Source organism: Marmota marmota, unplaced genomic scaffold (genome assembly GCF_001458135.2).
Source record: "Marmota marmota marmota unplaced genomic scaffold, marMar, whole genome shotgun sequence".
Lineage (NCBI taxonomy): Eukaryota > Metazoa > Chordata > Mammalia > Rodentia > Sciuridae > Marmota > Marmota marmota.
In genome coordinates this window covers 15,639,376-15,653,994 of record NW_026000048.1, presented here as the reverse complement: position 1 = coordinate 15,653,994, position 14,619 = coordinate 15,639,376, and the positions used below count along the sequence as shown (strand labels likewise).

Genomic DNA, 14,619 nt, shown 5'->3' with positions numbered 1-14,619 from the left:
TTAGCATAGCATGTTTGGCAACACAAAATGGAAATTCTTATACAATACAATATAAGATTGTTCTCAGTATCGAACCCGGGCCGCACGCATGCCAGGCGAGCGCGCTACCGCTTGAGCCACATCCCCAGCCCAAGATTGTTCTCTTTTTGATTCCCATTTTTCTTGGACAATGTACCCAGTCAGAGAATGATTGTCTAGAGGTTAGTAACCATTCTTTAACTTTTACTCAACTAGTACACTTCTCCTTCTGTTTATGATTTTAGATCTCATGATGTTTGTTTATGGTCTTGAATCATAGCAATAGCCACTTATGACTAATGTACTGACACATCTTACTTAAGGGTATAAAAGGTGTACTCAAAACCCTGGAGGAGGTCAAAAGGTATCGACTTGCAGCCTGCCTCTTGGCCCACCAGCTGGTGTATAAAGATGGTTCCATCTCCTGCTTTAAGATGGAGTTGGTAATTTATTGCAATCTCACCATAACATTGGGAAAATAGTTTAACAAATGACATCAAATCCTGTCATGGTAGAAGATAACACAAAAGAAGGGGATTTGAAAACTAGTTTTGTCTAAGGCCTTAGATGTGAAAAACATTAAGCAAATTATTAGTAAAATGAATTCAACACTATGTTAAAAGAATAATTCAGCTTTTACTTTATGTGTGAGTGTGTGTATGTATTACTGGGGATTGAACCAGGAGTGCTTTACCACTGAGCTACATCCCCAGTCCTTTTTATTTTATTTTATTTTATTTTTTATTTATTGATTTTATTGATTTTTAAAAAAATAAATGACAGCGGAATGCATTACAATAATTATTACACATATACAGCACAATTTTTCATATCTCTGGTTATATATAAAGTATGTTCTTTTTATTTTTATTAATTAATTACTTCGTTTATTTTTGACTCATGGTCTTGCTAAGTTGTTGCTGAGGCTGGCCTCCAACTTGTCAAACTTGAGATCTTCCTGCCTCAGCCTCCGAGTCACCAGGATTACAGTTATGAGTCACTGCACCTGGCTCAGCCTTCACTTTGATCAGGACAATGAATTAGATTCTTCAAAGGACCCTCCAGTTTGAAGCAGAACAAAAATAAAACCTGCCTAAAGCAAATTATCTTTTCCAGTTGCATTGCTGGACCTACAGGAAATAAGGGAGCTCTTTCGGGTAGATTGAGGCGGGCAGTGGGAACCTGAAGCATCCTGAGATGCTGGAGTCACTTATTCAACAAATATTTATGAAGTACCTGCCATACATGAGGCTCTGTTCGAGGTGCTGAAAATGTAGTGAGCAACACAAGAAAATCTTTTGAGACCCTGATGTTATGGGGAGCTTACTTTCTAGTAGGGGAGAGAGGCAATAAATAAGTTGGGAAATATAATAAAATTTGAGATAGTGCTAAATACTATGGAGAAAAATTAAGCTTGGAAAGGTAAGGATTGTTGAATGGATTTCAGTTTTAGATAAGTTTGTCAGGGGAAGAACTCCCTGAGAAGGTTTTCATGAAAAGGCTTGGAGATGCTGGAGCGAGCCATGCAAATAGACAAGGAAAGGACATACCAGTAGAGGGAGCCACAAGCAAAGTTTCGTGGACAGTGTGCATGCAATGCTTTAGGAACAATGAGGGGACAGTATGGCTGAAGAGGAGCTACTGAGGGAACAGTATTAGATCAGAACAAGTATAGTGACCTATCTGCTCTTTCCAATATGGTGAGCTAAAGGAGATAATTGGGGACATCCCCCATATCCTTTAAGTATTTAAGGGTGGTAACAATTCCTTCAATTGTTTCTCCAAAGAGAGCTTTATTTTTTTACTAGAGTAATTACACTAAGGAGAAGAGAAAGGTCTAGAAGTTTTTAGTTCTGTTGGATCAGATCGTCACTGATTCCAAGGAATCTATAAGGCATCGTGCTTCTAGTCTTCCTGTGGGGGCGTACTATACAGAGGCAAATGGCCTGGTCCAAATTCATCTCACAGGGGAGCCGTTGAGTCCATGGATCCATCCTGTGGTCATCTTGCTGGTCCCTGAGGCCACAGTCAAGATGGGTGTATTTCCCCACTGGTGAGACTTTACAGGATTTCCCTGACTTGTGGAGTAAGGACAATTGTGACAAGATGTTTCACCAGGAAGCCGCCCAAATGGGTTTCTCCTCAGCCAAGAGAGTTAACGAGAAGCAGTGCAGCATCCCAAGGGGAATGGCAGATATGAGTTAATTTGGAAACAGTGATTTCGGATTTTAAAAATAAAATCATGGAGCTTGGATGCACAGCTGCTAATGTCCTGAGTCACTGAGGTTAAAACAGGTCCAACAGGCAGTGGTGCCCTTAAGAAGGAGGAGACCTCAGTCTGTAGACCGGTCAATGGCCCCAGAAGGTGTTCTTCCTGTAGGTATTTCGGAACTCACCACCATTCTGAGGGATTTCTAAGGAAGTCAATTTTTAAAATTTCCTATGGGTGGGCCTCACAGGTCATCATGTCTCGACTCTGCCCCAGAACAGAACCTAACGTCATCGTCCATCCCCAATGATGTAAGAATGGTTGAAACCCATTACACAACAGTGACCTCCAGATTCTTCCATCTATCCCAAGGTGACATGGCAGGCTGTCCCTTGAGACACCCCTCGGGCTTCAGGACTGAAGGGAAAGGCATGTGAATGCAGAGTGCATAAAGAATGGGTGGTCCACAGGCTTGCTTTCCACACCTGTCCCATTTCCTCTCCTCGCTGTCTCTGGACTTTCACCCACATTAAAACACACTCCCTGAGGCCCCCAGCCTAGTTCTGAGGAGCAGAGATGGAAACTGGCGTGTGTGGGACCCCTCTGAGGAGGTCTGTCCCTGCAGCCTCTGCTCTGTTCACCTTGGAGGCATCCTCAAGGCTGCTGGCCTGTCACTGTGTGGTGACTTGCCTTTGTGAAGTTATCCAAGTTGTGGTCCTGGAGTCTCAGAGCACAGAATGCCCTTAAGTCTGACCCTTCATCCCCTTCCTTGAGTTAGGAACAAAAGAATAATTCATGTTGCATTTAGATGCTGATTATGAGGTGTGGGGGTTGGTAGGAGAGAGGGTGGAGGGAATATTCCTTGTAATCGGAGTATTTGCTGATTGGAAACTGTTTACAGACGTGTTTCTCTCTAGCGTGTACCCCTTGAAATCATTTTCTTTGTAAATGTTAAAAGCCATATGAAAAAAAAACAACAACCTTGATTACTCCTCTTTGTACTTCAATCAGCATCGTGGCAGCCTCTGAATAAACTATAATTCCTTCACTGTGCCTGCCGAGGAGAACGTGTAGGCCACATTAAAAAAAAAAAATCTTGGTAGGGGTCTCAAGAACAATTAGCAATTAAAATAATCTATTTTCCACATTTTGCTATAAACATGGCTGCTTGATTGATTTCACAGTCTAGGGTGCTGCTTTGCTCTTGAGCACCCGGATTCACTAATTCACAGCCCTTAGACTTTTTGCGGCATCTTAAGTGTTAGGCAAAGCAGCTCTCAGCCCTCATTAGTGCATCATTAACTTTAGAATAGAACTCTGGAAAGCTGCTTCTCCTAAGAAGGTGCTACTCAGGATCCCCAGTTCAGCCGTCCCATCTCCAATGCTCAGGACTGGTATCTTCATAAGAACTTGGCCAGGGCAAATGTCAGGTGTGACTGCTTTCTCTCTGACCCCAGCCGCAGCCCACGATGCTCGTTGCCTAACAGTACGGTTCCATTGCAGACTCAGAACTATGAAGCAACCCAGGTAGAAAGGGATGAAAAGTCACAGAGCCCAACCTTTGTGGAGTTTGCAGATCGGAGCTAAATCCCAGAGAGCTTTCACTGGCTGGCGACTGTCATGCACCCCAGGTTCCTAAGTCCTCACACCGGCTTCTCCCCAGCATTATTTTATGGGTAGAAGTCGAGTTAGGTGGTTTCTCTTTTGGAAAAGCAGGCTGTTTATATCTGCAAAACAGTTCGAGTATGACCCTGATTTGAGGCAGAGGAATGGTCTTAATGACTTCTGTCTGACAGCCAAGATTCTCTGAGAGCTTCAGAAAACAAGGTGATGTTCCCCATGAGTGGGTGACTGTCCTGTATCACCTCATTCCCCACCTACCTTCCAGGAGCTGGGACACTGGCCATCAGGGCTGGGTCCCTGCAGCAGAGCTACCACTAGGATGGGCAGGAGAGACACTCACTCTCAGACCTGAGAGTATCTTAAATTTTGTATCCTATGCACCTCTTGCCTCACTCTTGGCCCCACAGGTGCATCCAAAGGGCATAGGCATGAAACAGTGAGGGGAAAGGCGGGGATTGGTACTGAGGAACCACCAAGATGAAGTACAATGGAGAAAAACATCCCCAGAAGACACTGAGCCCACTGCTACCGGCCCCCAGGTCTGTGTTATGAATAGGAGAGAGGATCACCTTTTACAAGGTCTGCAGTGACAATTTCCATTTCCTGAGGACATTTGCCAACCCTGGACCCTGTATTAAATGATCATCCCAGGACGAGAACAATGGATGGAGCTTCTCCCTGACATCTTTCCCCTGGGGTCAGGCAGGGTACCTTGGGCAATCCATAAACAAGGTGGACAGAGAACACCCTGAGGATCCCTTATTACCAAGTCACTTTGGGGATCTGGTTAACATACAACCCTCTGCACCACTCTCACCAAAATGTCTTCAGTAGGCTGATAAAATTCAAACTGAAACTAAGCTTAACCACACAGAATGCTGAGGTACATGTCACATGATTTTGCCATGGACAATAAACTACCAGGAGGCCGGGGACCCTCTATAAGTTAGCACTTACCAAAAGTGGCTCTGACTCATTAATAAGCGAATAGGTTGATAGGTTGTAACAGAATAACCAAGTGATGAAGAAGATAGTAAAAATTAAAAAAAAAAGTTTCTAGCAACCTTTATGTGTCTTGGAGCACTTTAAAACCTTACTATTGATTTATTTAAATATGGGGAGAAATGGTAACATTTGAGTTGTAGAGCTAATTTCTAAATTTTGTATATTTCTTTAAAACATGTTTCCAGATTAAGGCATGTATTTTTCAAGTTTGTTTAAATCACTGTTACTTTTCTTGCTTAAAGTGTTTTTCATGAGTTCTTAATTTTCCTTTTGTTTCTGAGTAAATTTCTGAAAGTATATCCATCAAAAACTCACCTTTCAAATCCCTACTATTTGTTTTGTAAACATTTGCACTCAAAGATGATTTTATATTTAAGTGTAGTTTCAAGTAATTTTATCTACTCTCTGCTGTTTTTTTCCTCTTCAACTGGCTTAAGTTTAGTTCCTGTTGGTGCCTGCTCTACCATTATCACTTAATTGCAGGCCTGTATGCTAGTGAGAGGATCAGAAAGGCCAGAGTGAGAAGACACTTTGGCTAACCTGACGCTGCTGGTGTAGTCCAGACCCTTTCTCATGACTCATTGTGGCCCTGGGTCTGTTTACCCCATGGATACCCAGGGGGACTTGTGCTCAGTGGAGTTCAAGAGAGTCTCAGTTCTCCTCTGGCCCCTTGGATGGGATTTGAGCCAAGAAAGATTTTTCATGAACATCTCTGTGAAATACTAGATAAGGATCAGAAACCAGAAGCAGACAGTCTGAGCTCTTCAGGAGACACTTTAGGGGAATGGGGTATGGGACAGCCTAGCCTTGAGGACAGCCATTCCCAGACTTTTCAGGTGGCTTCACACTATCCCATTATCTCCAAGGACGTTGGCTAAGGTGGTAAGCACTGGTGGTCTCACAGAAGCCGCCTTCCTGTGGCAGAAGTAACCCCACTGAGGCATCCTCAGAGCTAGAGACTCTGCGCCAGGGGGCGCTATATTGTAGGGAAGAGGAAATGGGCTGGCAAGTGGTGACGGCTATTCATTGGCTGGTGGTGGCTGCCTTTGGGTTCCTCTCTGGAAACCCCACCAAACACCAGGGAGTAATACGATGATTGTGTTCCTTTCAAGGTATGTTCCTTTCAAGGTATATACATATGTCCAGGGACCTTTATTTTATTCAAGTATATGCGGTGCTGAGAATCGAATCCAGTGCCTCGCACATGCTAGGCAAGCACTCTACCACTGAGCTACAACCACAGTCCTGTCTGTTGTAATCTGGACATTAAGGGTGGGTAGCCGGCAAAGTAGCTCAGTAGTAGAGCACTTGCCTAGTATGTGGGTCTGGCTTTAATCCCCAGGACCCCTCCCCCCACCACCACATGCACACACATATACACACAAAGAGTAAATGGACTTTCATGTTGTAGCCACAGGCTAGAGAAACCTGGATGTAGCCTGTGTATCTGGGAAGGTTATTTCTGCTTAACGCAAGAGAAAATAAGCCAGACAGAACATTTCTTTTTCTTTTTTAAAAAAATATTTTTATATCATTATTTTGTTTACTTTTTTTAATGTGGTGCTGGGGATCGAACCCAGTGCCTCATGTGTGCTAGGCAAGCACTCTGCCACTGAGCCACAACCACAGCCCCCAGACAGAACATTTCTTACCTTTATTCTAATTTCAATGGTAAAAATTACATTAGGCAAATTGAAATGTCACTGAGATACTTCTCACCTAGGAGGTTGGCACAAGTCTAAAAGTCTGCTAACATACTTCATTGGTAACACCAGGGAAAAAGCAGATAACTCCTGTGAATCACCAGTCAGAATACAAAATGGCACAACCCTTATAGAGGGCAATTTCACGTCTAGGAATAGATGCTGAAGGTATTTTGGCAAATTTTTTTATAAAGAATGTACAAGGAGATATTCATTGCAATACTGTTTGTAAATTTGAAAGTCAAGGAACCATTCAAGTGTTCATCAGTAGATTAGCCCCAGATGGAGCATTTCCTAATGATATAAGAAGAAATGAAGGATGACACTATGGAGAGAACTCTGAGATACATTGTTAATTGGAGTAAAAAAGCAAAATGGAGATAAGTGTGTGTAATATGCTATTTATCTAGTAAGGAAGATTTGTTCAAATAAACCTTCTTCTGTAGATTTGTCTTTGAAGCTGTGGCAATAGTTCACATAATTATACAACTAAATTAAATTTTAAAAAGCAATCCTCAAGCAATAAAGGACAAATACAGTGGACCTAATTTTATATTATTCAGTGGCATAGCCACCCAGAACGGAGTAATTTAAAACATACCTAGAACAAAAGAACTATGAAAGGAAAAAATTAAACTGGCTTTAGGTAAGGAACATCACAAAAAGACAAGCAGGCATCTGAAGGAGTCTTATTAAGAAACTCCAGATAGAACTAATTTTCTACACATGACACAGAAGAGACACAGATCCTAAGCAGAACATGGTGATTTTGCTGAGCTGAGGAGGCAGAGATCATAATGCAAGACTTGGGTGACCTGAAATGTTTGGAATCTGCAGAGAAGAGCAACAGAAGGGGGGAAGTGTGCAAAATGGTGCCACTGAGAGGGTGTGGTGGGGACCAGGCGGCACATGCGAAAAGCACTGCTCCCCCATTGTGGAAGCTACTGGCTTGGTAACCAGAGAGCTGCTCTGTAGCATTGAGGGTGAAGCAGACCAAGAAGGATTCGGGGAGAGACTGGAGTTCCAGACCTATCAGAGAGGAGAGAGAGACTTCCTTACCTGTTGTTAACACCTGTGGCATCCAGCTGAGATTCCAGAGAGATCTTGCCTTGGGAATAAGGATGCTTCCTGTCAAAACCCCAAATCAACAAGATCCCTTGCAAACTTTGACTGGAGAGGGTAAGGAAATGGGATTTTAGTAAAAAAGAAGACAAAAGAAAGATTGGGGCAGGTGTGGGGTGCACGCCTGTAATCCCAGTGGCTCAGGAGGCTGAGGCAGGAGGATCTCAAGTTCAAAGTCAGCCTCAGCAACATAGCAAAACCCTAAGCAACTTGGTGAGACCCTGTCTCTAAATAAAATACAGAATAGGGTTCGGGATGTGCCTCAGTGGTTAAGTGCCCCTAAGTTCAATCCCTGCTACCAAAAAAAAATATGGGTACAGTAGATGAATTTTCCCTAATGTTTAATTTTTGCTGATGACAGGAAAAAGAGAGTGTTTGTGTTATGAGAGGTGAAGTGAGCCTGAAGAAGGAGGAGGAGGAAATAGTACATGGAAAGGCTCAGGTAGGATTGAAGCTGGTTTCATGGAGCTAATGGAAGAACAGTGTTTCATCAATACCAAGCCCATATTTCCCCCCATTTCATTATCTTTAAAATTTGATATGCCTTATAATTTTTTTCTTAATATCACATAAAATAATTTTGTATCTTATGGTTGACAATGTTTCAGGTTTAATGAAATAACAATGAACCTGCTCAATTTGAAGGAAAAGCACCAAGTAAGAAGCGAGAAGAATAAAGGCTGAAGAGTTCAGCCGGTGAGCAAATCAGGCAGACTGTGTTAGGAATTTGGATTTTGTCCTGAATATAATCGGAAACCATTAAAGGATTTTAACAGGGGACTTGCTTGATCAGGTTGCATATTTTAGAAAATAACTCTGTTAATAGTGAGGATGGGTTGGAAGGGAGCATGGGAAGATGATGTAGGAGAGTGTTGGCATAATCCAGAGGGAGATGAGCATTATCTGGACTGGGGTTGCAGGTGTGGGGTGGAGAACATGGTACTGGAGAAGTTTAGGAGGCTGAATCTTCAGTCTCATTGATTGTCTCAATGTGTGGAATTGTTCCGGGAGGAGTCAAGGATGGAACTCAGGATTTTGAACTGGGCAACTGGATGACTGGTGGGACCATTTAAGAATTTAAGGAAGAGAGAAAAAGGAGAATTATGAGAAGGAGGAAGATGGTGATTTCTCTCCAGTTTGGAGTTTTGGGAGACACCCAGGGAAAGGTTTCTAATAGACACTTGGACATAAGGGTCTGAAGCTCAGGAGGGAGATCTAAGGTGATGCCATAGACATGGGAGTCATCAGCTCAGAGTGGTAACTGGATAATGGAAGTCTGGGAAGACGGGCATCCCCTGGGGGGAGAGCAGATGAGACAAGCCATGGGTAAAAGCTGGGGGTCCTGAACAGTTAAGTGAAGGGCAGAAGGAGGCATCCCACAAGAGAGTACAAAGAACTGGCAAAAGAAGGAGGGGGAAAATCAGGGTAGTGTGAGGTCATGAACCACGGGCAGAGGAAAGCTAGAGAGGCCATAAGTGGTCCCTCTCGGAGATACTGCCTGGAGGTCAAGGCAGGAGGCAAGAAAGATTTAGCAACATGTTTTTATTCAACAGCATTAAAAAGAAAAAGACAAAATGGGGAAAGTATTTATTTAATAATAAAAAGGAGAAAATTCAGTAGATAAATAAGTAATACACATTAACAAACCTTTCTCCAAAGCCCACCCCTGTAACCCACCCTGGTGCTAGGTGGGAACGATGACTGTAGAGCTGGTCCTCATACCCAGCAATGGTACCGAGAGTGTGGGTATCAGTATGTGGATGCAGGTGCCAGCTCCTGGAGTTCTGCTCATCCCTCTGCTGGACGCTCTGTCTCCATCCAGTTAAGTGTCATGAATCAAACATGGCAAGTCAACCTTACCAGATCATGGCACACACAGTCAAGGCCAAACCCAGAGGGAAACTAGTACCCAGGGGGAAATGGCAAAGCCAGCCACGCAGAGGTAAGACGCCTGTTTTTATCAGCACTCGCTGTCCCCTTGTCTGGCTGTCCCTGTGGACTGGGCCCCATTGCCCTTCTGCCCCCATACACAGGATTTTTAGGTCACTTGAAATACAAAACCCTAACCCAGGAAACAGCAAGAGGGAGTCTTGGATATCAAAAGAAGTGTGCTCATAAAAATGTGCAGAGGACCCAGACGGAACACAGCTGCCATCCCAGGATTGAGCAGCTGAACCCAGCAGCAGCATGGCTCCCCCAGGAGGGCTGGGTCTCACAGGCGGCTTCTCTCCTGTCACCAGCACTAGGAAGGGATTCTGTTAAGACTGCTTCCTGTCCAGGACACCACTTCCTGTGCATTTCCCAGGTCAAAGTGTGCCTGTAGATCACCTTACCCCAGACCTTCAGAGAGCCTTCGGTGCTGTGTAAAAGGCTTATAGAGTGGTCTTCAAGAACAGGATGTGAAAAAAAGAAATGAGAAGTTAGCCAAGTACTGCATGTCTTTTTCTCTAGCCACACCAGATCCATGGATGCACGGTGCTCCGTGCTTTCGCCCATGCAGGGCCTCTGCCTGGCACCTCTTCCCTCTGTCTTTCAGGCTAAATCCTCTTGCTCCTTACACCTCAGCTCAACTCATTTACTTGGGAAAAACCTGTGATCTCCTGAACCAGGTCAGATCCTCCTGCTATCTACCCTGGACTTGCCAGTCACTTACTACACTTGCAATTCATAAACTGTAGTCACTTATTTAACAGCAGTCCTCCCTCTTGATTGGCTATGAGCATCCCAGTATGGTTTTTCAGCTCCTCCTTGGCCAAATTCCCACACACACACTTACCAGCCAGGGAGGAGTCTCCACAAACAGCGTTGATCCTTTTGGTGGAGGTGATGGGCTCAGTGGGGACCACCTAAATATGTCATGGTCACTGCTTTTTTCCAGGACATGCACTGTGCCTGGTTCTCAGTAGGCACTCCTAAATACTCATTGGATGATTGACCATTGGACAGATGGCAACCTGAGTTATGTGCTGGGTAAAATGCTCCAAGTGGTCATAGTTAGGACGAGTTCATGTCCCTTGCCTGGGATAATCCTGATCCACAGCAACTGTCCTTTCTCTCTCAAGAATAGCCTAGTTTAGATAACAATTCATTTAGATGCTGTATTAATCTGTTTTCATCACTGAAAAGAAAACTGAAAAAAAAAAGGTGTTATGGTTTGGATGTGAGGTGTCCCCCAGGAGCTCACATTTGAGACAAAGCAAGAAGATTCAGAGGAGAAATGAGTGTCTTAACCCAATCAGTGAATTAATCCCTTAATGGGATTAACTGAGTAGTATCTGAAGTGGTGGGTGGAGGAGGTGTGAATTGGGGCGTCACTTTGGGGTATATGTGTTTGTGTCTGGAAAGTGGAAACTCTGCTTCCTGATCATTGTGTGACCTGCCTTCCCTCTGCCACACTCTTTCACCATGGTGTTCAGTCTCACTTTGAGCCCCGAGGAGTGGAGCCAGCTGTCTGTGAACTAAGACCTCTGAAACTGTGAGCCCTTGAATAAACTTTTCCTCCTTTGCAGTTGTGCTGGTTGGGTCCTTTAGACACAGCAGCGAAAGAACTGACTAGAACAGGAGGAAGATTTATTTTGGCTCTTGGTTTCAAATGTTTCAGTCCATGATCAACTGCTCCATTGCTTTGGGCCTGAGGTGGCGCAGAACATCATGGTGGAGGGCATGTCAGCTGATGGCAGCCAGGAAGGGGGGGCTGAAACATAGAACACACCCTTCTGGGGCTTGCCCCCAGTGACCTCCAACTACATCCCACCTCCTGGAACAGTGTCCATCACCTCCTAATAGGCCATTCAAATCATTAGTCCAGCTGGGTGTGATGGTGCAAGTCCTATAATGCCAGCAACTCAGGGGGCTAAGGAAGGAGGATCACAACTTCAAGGCTAACCTCAGCAACTTAGTGAGGCTCTGACTCAAAATTTTAAAAAGTGCTGGGGATGTGGCTCAGTGGTAAAGCACCCCTGGATTCAATCCCCAGTACCAGAAGAAAAAAATAATTATTAACCTATCAAAGGCATTAATCCCCTGATAGGGTTAAAACCCTCATGATCTAATCTAAGAGTTCCACCTCTGGGGCTGGGGTTGTGGCCCAGTGGTAAGAGATGTTCAATTTGAACATTTTAGAAATTCCAAGAAAAGTAAATCTAAATTTTTGTTATCCTATCCCCCAAAGTTAGCCACTATGAATATTGGAAGACCATTTTTTCCCCAAAAAAGTACATACTTTGATTTTGTAAAAACAAAAGGACACTTGGGAGGAGATGTTGAAAAAGTTTAATACAGAAAGTGCAGAGAATTTAACCCACCAGTGGAATGAGTAAATGGGAATGCAATAGAGGTGTGTGTGTGTGTGTGTGTTATCTACATAAACGGTAATCATTGTGCATATTGATCTATAATCTATTACTTCCACTCTACATTTTTCAGCTCTCTCTGTGTAATTACATGTGGGATTGACTGATTTGTTTAAACAGCTGTGTGGTATTTTGTTGTATCAATATATCACATTTTAATTAATTCCTCTATTGTCAAAATTTAAGTTTTTTCCCGTATTTCACTATGACAACCAATGCTGCAAGAAAATCCCCCATACAAGTTTCCTTCTGTATCTCTTTTTTTTTTTATGCCTTTTGGTGCTGGGGTTTGAACCCGGGGCCTCAGGCATGCTGAGTATGCTCTACCACTGAGCGGTACCCTCAGCCCCATCTTGAACACTTCTTTTTTTTTTTTTTTTTAATTTTAATATTTATTTTTTAGTTATCGGCGGATACAACATCTTCGTTTTGTATGTGGTGCTGAGGATCGAACCCGGGCCGCACGCATGCCAGGCGAGCGCGCTACCGCTTGAACCACATCCCCAGCCCTTGAACACTTCTTAAATAAAGATAGAAACTGAGAAGTGAAATTGCTAGGTTGGAGGGCATATGCATTTTAAGATCACCAAGTTGATTTCCAAGGTAATTTTGCCAACACACACTCCCTCCCTCAGGGAGAAAGTCCTCATTTCCACACATCTCCATCAGCCTCGGCATGGTCAGAACATTTCCAATGCTGCTGATCTAATAGAATTGTATTTCATTTTTCTCTCTTGTGGCCTTTTCCGCATAAAAATATGCTGCACACTGTTTTGTAACTGCTTTTTATACTCGTGTCTTGAACACCTTCCCATATAAACATCTTTCCATATCACTCTAAGGCATATTATTTTGTATGATTATACTACTGCTTATTCAACAAATGTCCCATCATTGGACATTTCCATTTACGCTTCCAAGAATTTGCTATTATAGACAGCACATGGGCCATATTACAGCAGGGCAGTGAGGGAGGTGGATTTTATTTTCAGACAAACCCTGGTTTTCAATCAGAGACCCACCTCTTTCTAGCTGTGCAGCCCTGGGTTGTTCTTTCAGAGAGAAACAGGATTAACATTGTCCCTTCCCTGTCTCATGGTGGTTGAAGTTCAGCCTCTAAAACCAGCTGCTGTATAAATTATGATTCTGGTACTGACTGGTGTGACCTTAGGAAGATTCTTTAGCTTCTCTGTGCCCCAGTTCCTTGTATGTAAAATCAGGGATGATGGTAACATGATGGACTCTCTCAGATGATTACTGGAAAGAGTATGCAATATAATGGGTGGCTTTAGCACAGTGCCTGAAGTATAATGGCACCTAGAGCATACTATTCATGTCTGGTTGAAACAAAATACAGTACTGAACAGGATATTTATGATTAATTTCAATTTTCTTAGATGGAGAAAATAAATCCCAGAGGAATTAGGGATTGGCCTGAGGTCCCACAGCTATTTGTTGTCAGTTGAAGGAATGGAAATAATATGAGGGTGGCCAACAGGTGCTTGAGCCCTAGAGGGATGGATGGAAGATGCAGTGACAAGCAGGTACACACACAAGTCCCGTTCTTCAGCACACCCGGTTCTGGACTCCCACTGGACTTCAAGTGCCTACTGTAGTAGCATTTGCTGGCTTGCCAGTCACTGGGCTGAATGCAGATTTGTTCCAATTCCAGATGTGTTCCAGGACTCTGCCGCCACACCTGAATGCCAGGCCTTGAGGTGCGCAGGCCCGTGAATTCTGCTCCCTGCCAGAAATCTGGAGCCTGCTACCAGGACAGCCTGTCTTCACGTCCTTGTAGGGACCTGATCCATGACTGTGGCTACTAAAATCAATGACTCTAATTGTCTGTTAGAGAATCCTCAGGAGGTGATGGAGGGTGGGCATGGTTAAGATATCAGGTGGCCCCTCTGACTCTAAGGCTTGTTGCTGTTCCTATGATTTATCATCTGACCTACAGCAAGTGGGGGCACACCTGCCCTCCGTGGTTCCAGGCCTTGGCCAGGCCCAACAGTGGGTATAGCCAGCTGGGTGGGGTCCCCATAGCAGGACCCTGCCTGCAGCCCTGGTGGTGAGCACCCCAGCTGGAGATCTTCATGTCCATGGAGAACCTCCTCCAACCCCGTTGACTCACTCTTTTCCATTTTGGAATAATTCCTGGGCTTTTATCACTGAGATGGACAACAGGGTCACTTCTGAAAAAGCAAATAATATAGTTTTGAGAGTAAATCAACTGTGTTTCCAGAACAATTTCCAAATATAGGAATATGGCCAATATGATTGAGATTTCTGGAGAGTCTTCTCAATCCTATATCCTTATGCTGGGATATCTAGGAGTGTTCTAGAAACCTGTGAATCACTAAACTGTTAATCAGTGCCAGTGTTCTTTATGGTACAATAAGCGCTAGAACTCATACTGTGATAAATCAAAAAAATTCCTCTCCCGTTCAACCTTTTTGGTTGAAATATATGTATTAATATATGTGTGTTTATGTGTGTGTGTGTGTGTGTATGTATATATATATATATATATATATTCATAAAAATATAAAGAGTGCATTTACTTTAAAATCTTTCTCACTTTTGAATT

At 43.5% G+C, this 14,619-nt stretch overlaps 1 protein-coding gene across 2 annotated transcripts in view; it reads left to right on the top strand.

Moving 5' to 3' along the window:
- Positions 1-14,619, top strand: part of Msrb2 (methionine sulfoxide reductase B2) — a 60,521-nt gene that overhangs the window by 29,455 nt on the left and 16,447 nt on the right. Inside the window, exon 5 of one of the 2 annotated variants that reach the window (XM_048812708.1) lies at positions 8,289-8,469. The exons of the other annotated variant lie outside the window; for it this stretch is intronic. Coding sequence (XP_048668665.1) covers positions 8,289-8,294 — 6 coding nt within the window. The 3' untranslated portion in view covers positions 8,295-8,469. Of the gene's footprint in view, positions 1-8,288; positions 8,470-14,619 lie in introns of those variants that run through there. 2 annotated transcript variants of the gene reach the window in all.